At 50.5% G+C, this 5598-nt stretch overlaps 1 protein-coding gene across 1 annotated transcript; it reads right to left on the reverse strand.

Moving 5' to 3' along the window:
- Positions 1–227: 227 nt before the first annotated feature.
- Positions 228–5330, reverse strand: PENK (proenkephalin). The gene is made up of 4 exons (XM_060610567.3): positions 5165–5330; positions 5024–5080; positions 4386–4526; positions 228–1204 (listed from the first exon to the last, which is right to left on the reverse strand). The coding sequence occupies exons 2-4, from the start codon at positions 5060–5062 to the stop codon at positions 539–541; spliced, it is 846 nt and encodes a 281-aa protein (XP_060466550.3). The 5' UTR covers positions 5063–5080; positions 5165–5330; the 3' UTR covers positions 228–538.
- Positions 5331–5598: the final 268 nt, after the last annotated feature.

Below are 5598 nucleotides of genomic sequence, written 5' to 3' on the forward strand. Positions count from 1 at the left end.
GACAGCTCAGAGCCTGGAGCCTGTTTCAGATTCTGTGTCTCCCTCTCTCTCTGCCCCTCCCCTGTTCATGCCCTGTCTCTCTCCATCTCAACAATAAATAAACGTTAAAAAAAAATTTTTTTTTTAAAAAAAAGCAGATGGCCTCAGTGTCTTCAACTTTAGGATTTACCATGGAGACCGGAAGGGGAATGAGAACCTTGGGGAAGGAGAAACTTACAAGAAGGTCATGCAGTTGGGGTAATGGGTTTATTGTACCTATTTACAAGTAAGCGTTTACTGGTATTTTTGTCAAGAGTGAAGGACAAAGGAACAGCAACCATTTTAGCAGGAACACGACACAGCTGTAAGAGACCAATACTGAGCATCAACACGGTCGAGGGAACACGGCGCCCGAAGCGAGCGCTTGCAGGTTGTGTAGTTAGTTACCCAGACAATAAAGGCCACCGGACCATGCAAGCAGTGCGCGATAATAACACACGATTGACCGGGGGACAGAGGGAGGCCTGCTGGGGCCTGGGGTCATCGGCCGGGAAGGGGGTCAGAATCTCGTAAATCCTCTGTATCTCTTCTCCACGTCGGGAACTTCTTTGGAGTAGCTTTCGCCTTCCTCGTCGGAGGGCAGAGAGTCGGCAAAGCGCTTGAGGAAGCCCCCGTACCTCTTCTGGTAGTCCGTCCACCACTCGGGCCGACCGACTCTTCTCATGAAGCCCCCGTACCGCTTCTGCAGCATCTTGGCTTCTTGCGCCAGCTGGGGGCTGCCCTTCAAGGCTCTCGTGAAGCCCCCGTAGCTCCTGCTCACGTCTTCGTCATCACCGCCCTCGCGGGGGCGGCCGCCGTCTCGGGTCTCCCCAGGCCCCAGCAGCTTTTTCAGCAGGTCCGAGGAATTGGCCAGGGGGTCCTCGGCCTCCTCCTCGGCGTCCTTCTTCATGAAGCCCCCGTACCTCTTGGCCAGGATCTCCCCCGCGGGGGCCTCTTCTTCCGGCTCCTGCGGATACAGCTCATCCATTTTCTTCATGAAGCCTCCATACCTTTTCATGAAGCCCCCGTACTTCTTGGCTAGCGCGTGGCTCTCCTCGGGGCTGCTCTCTCTGAGGGCGCTGGTGCCATCGTGAGGAATCTCCAGCTGGGTCAGCTTCAGGAGCTCCTTGCAGGTTTCCCAGGTCTTGAGAGAGGGCAGTTTCCCTTCACATTCCAGGGTGCAAGCCTGGGAAAGGAATCCCGTTTAGTGATACAAAGAGGCTTTTCTGGTTTCATTAGGTAAACAGTTTTTCTGTGTGTGTGTGTGTGTGTGTGTGTGTGTGTGTGTGTGTGTGTGTAGTGTGCTTTCCTATGGAAACTCTTCTATGACAACGTGATTTCCAATTTCTCATTACAGCTTTTCAATATTCTGAACAGGCACATCAAAGGGAAACGGAATCATTGTGGGTAATTAACTGAGTCAAATTAGAATTTCTCTTTGAATTTGAACGGACTGTACCTACCACGCCATTTCAGTATTGTAAAAGACTTTTTTCCACCCAATTTTAATCTCGACTGGCTGCCTGCACAATCTAATTTCACTGAGTAACCTTCCACTGTTGATTGCATTTTGTTCGAGCTTTTTCTAACCAAAAGGGAGAAACTTCTCTTTACCTAATTAGGGGTATCATCCCCAGATTCCTTTTATCTTCTTGTCTTACAGATAAGGTCAATATTAATAATATTAGGTTGTTTACTTTCTTGTGTTACTATTCTACCTGGAATGGCATTTAGTATTCCGGCAAACATTTTCATTCTTGAAAGAAAAACAGCAATTTCAGAATAAGTTGCAGAAGAAAGACATTCTAAAACTCAGTGTAAGTCTATGAATTACTTGGATGATGACATATTGAGTTGCTGCGTGTTTTGTTTTTTGCCCCCTTGGTTGATTAAAACAGATTTAATCATCTCGAACAGAATCTTTCTTATGATGAGGTCTGATATGCAACTATGCATATGCAAATATTCACACATTATTCATGTTTCTTAACAGTTACCAATGTACAGAAAAGTTTCCCCTCCCCATGGAAATCATATTATTTGATAAAATGGGAATGAGAAGTGATATGTATATAATTCCTTCTTTTTATTATGTAATAATTAAATTTTAATCAGCATAAGATTTAGACTATGTGTTCTAACAATCTTAAGATTCTCTTCTATCCCATAGACCACTTGGGTATAATAAAAAGAGAAGTAATATTGCATGACCATTTATAAAGTCTATATAATAGTTCTGGGCGCTTCAGGGCTTTTGATAGCTGCCTCAAGTCTAGTTATGGAACCCAGGTTACAGACCCTTGATTTAGAAAAACCAGGCCCAGTCTTGGTATTTAAGATATATTGGTATATTAATTTGTATAAAACACACACATGTTACTTTCACAATGCAAGAAAGTATTTTCTTAGTGCAACAAAATTCCTTAGGGTTCTTTAACCAGCTCCTAATAATTATTTAAACTTTGTGTCTAAGAAAAGTAAAGAGATGCTTTATAAACCCCTCCAGATGATGCACTTAAAATGATCCTGTGTTACTCTTGACATCTGAGCAAGAAACAGAAACACCACTAGAAACATAAGCTGTTCAGGGGTCAATACCATTTCCATTCAAAAATGAAATATCAACGATCTCTTTGCCAAAAATTACCATTGAACATTTTGTATACTGTCACCAAAAGGCTTTTTAATGTTGAGATTCTTTCAACAAGAAATGATGACAACCAGAAAACAAACAAAACAAAAACAAAAACAAAACACACACACTCATGCTGAAAGAAGTGATGTTAATTTATAAGTTCCAATATATGTCTATGCATCTGGACAACAACCCTGGCATGCCTGCTTAGCTTTGCACCCATCACCGAACAAAACACAAGTGACTTTCACGTGGTAGAGGCTCCATATTTGTTACGTTGATTCTACATAGTTTTGGTCAGGCAACCTCATTTCTCATAGGTCTTCTGCATCTGAGCTAAAATTCCAGAACTGCCGTCATACCAACAACACAGTCATTAACAGTCTTTTGTCGCAGAGAAGCTAACAACCCTACATGTTGTTGGCAAACCAATCAGCCAAGGCAAAACCCATCAGCCAAACAAATCAGAACGACAAAGGCTAGATGAAGGGATTTGTTGCCCCTATTCAAGATGCAACATTTTATCAGAGTTTAAATATAAAGCCCTACTATGTGTCTTCTCTTTCAGGCCATGCAAGTACCTGTTCATATTGAATGAAGGGGACCAGGTGCTTCAATTGAAACAAGCCAACGTTTAACCTGAAACGTACACTTTGGGTTTTCTGGAATCCTTTCCTTAATTTTCATCCCTATTTTATACGTCTACATCACAACATTTCTTCAAAGGCTGAGATGGGGAACTTAACTCTTTGGATTAATACATTATTTTCTACTGAGCCTTTTAAGTCATCACGGAATTTCAACAAATTGAGAAGACAGTGCAAAGGGATCCCTGGAGAAGCCAGTTAAAATGAAGCTTCCTGGGTCCCCAATTCAGAGATTCTGATTCAGTAGAGCACCAAGGCTGATTTACCAGCACAGGGACTATGAGTAGAATGAGTGGGGGTTCTTTGTTCTCAGCTTCCCTCCTCCCCTTCCCCCCAGCTTCTGTCCTGTAGTTATCTTTGCACTGTTGTCACCTCTTTGGACACCTTTCCTGTGCCTTTTTCATAGCAAATTAAATTGTTGTCTTAGTGGTATGACAAAAGTACATTCAAGGGAAGACAGAAGTTGAATTCCGGGGTCTTACTTGCCTGTAAGATGTGCTGATCTGTTTCTCCCCCTTCCACTGCACCCCCCTTCCTCTCCCTTCCTCCCGATCCCAACCCTTTCCTCTCTCCTATCCACAGGTGAGGGTAAGGGCTTGAGGGACCTGAAGTTGAAAGGGCTGGAGAAATGAAATCCAAAGAAAGACAACGAAATGTCACTAATGAAAAATGACATTATTTGCAGGAAGGATGGGAGGATGGGTTGTGTGCAAGGGGACCTTCGTGGGATATGTTGGGAACTGGGGTGACCGAACATCGTCTTTGGGACAGGTGGGGTGACCACCAAATGCTCTCCAAGATGGTGAAGGGCGCGTATCCCGGGGCTCCTGCATCCCCAGGGGTAAAACGAACTTGGTTTGTGGGGAGACGCTGCCTCTTTTATCGGTCCCTAGAGGGTCGCGGGTCCCAAAGCTGAGAGCTAGAGCGGGACTTTGGTAGGCGTTCAGGGAACGGTCGGACACCTGCGTCACCGCGGAGATCGGCGCCGCGGCGGCGGGACCGAGTGACCGGGGGATGCGCCCTGTCTGCGGACCGGCTCGCTCCCAGCCCTCCCTCCCGCCCGCCCGCCCACCTCGGTAACTCACCAAGGGGTTGATGTCGGTGGGGCGCGCCAGGCGGTAGCTGCACGTCGCGCAGTCCTGGCTGCATTCCGCCCTCACGGTCGCCAGGAGCCCGGGGCCGAGGGCCAGCAGCCAAGTGCAGAGTGTCAGGAACCGCGCCATGGGCTGCAGGGAGAAAAGGACGCGAACTCGGAGCGCGCTCGGAGCAGAGCGCGACCTTCGGAGGGACCCGTCGCCGGGACAGTCCCAGCCGGCGGCTGTCGAGCCGGAGCTCCCAGGGATGCGCCTTCCTGGGCCCCCCTCCCGCCTTGGCGACGCCGCTTTTGGAGGCCCAGGGGGCAGATGGCCCCGCGGTCTCCAGGTGGGCACTGGCACTGGCCTCCAGAGCCCGCGGATGCCCGGGGCTCTCTTTCTGGGCTCCCACAGCCTAAGGAGGATTCTGGAGAGAACACCACCTGCGAAGACCAAATGCAAGAGAACGGAGCCTTGGGGCGGGGTGGGGCGTGGGGGGGGGGGGGAGACGACATTCACCCGGGTCACAAACAGGCACCCGAAGAAAGTTGGGGCGCCCCATGCAATGAAGGAAAACGCCGATTCGAACCGAGCGGGCGGACGGTCGCAAACGCACGCAGCAAAGGCGCGGTTTGGACAAGTTCACTCACGTTGACGCCGTTCGGATGGCGCAGGCTGGTCGGCGACATCGGGTCCCAAGCGCTGCTCTAGATGGGAGAGAACAAGGCAGGTGTGAGGCGGGCGGGGATCGGGGCCGAGCGGCCGGGGGCGCGGGCAGACGCGGGTCTCACCGTCGCGGTCCTCGGCGTCGCCGCGGGGCCGCGGGCTGGACTGCAGGGCTCGGCGCGGCTGCCTCGCCTGGCCTGACTGTCCCGGGGCTGGTGGCTGCTGGAGTCACTTTATAATTAGCCCCCAAGCCAAGGAGGCGAGCGCGCCCCAATCGCCGGCGGGCTGCAGCTGACGCAGGCCCTACGCCAGTCCCGCGCCGACGCCCTGGTGGGAGGGGTCCGTCCCGGCCCCAGCACGCGGGCCCGGGGGCGGGGGGCGCAGGGTGGCTCAGCTCGCGGCTGGGTGACACATCGAGGCAGTCAGGGCTTGTGGAGAGAGAGTGGGATGACATCAAGTCCCCCCCTGGTGAGGTCACTGAAATCGCACGCCCTGGGGGTGCGGGCTCCACGGAGAGAGCCGAGGGGGAGGCGTCAGGAGGGGCAGGTGGGCAGACTTA

Source organism: Panthera onca, chromosome F2, assembly GCF_046562875.1.
Source record: "Panthera onca isolate mPanOnc1 chromosome F2, mPanOnc1 haplotype 2, whole genome shotgun sequence".
NCBI classification, from domain to species: domain Eukaryota; kingdom Metazoa; phylum Chordata; class Mammalia; order Carnivora; family Felidae; genus Panthera; species Panthera onca.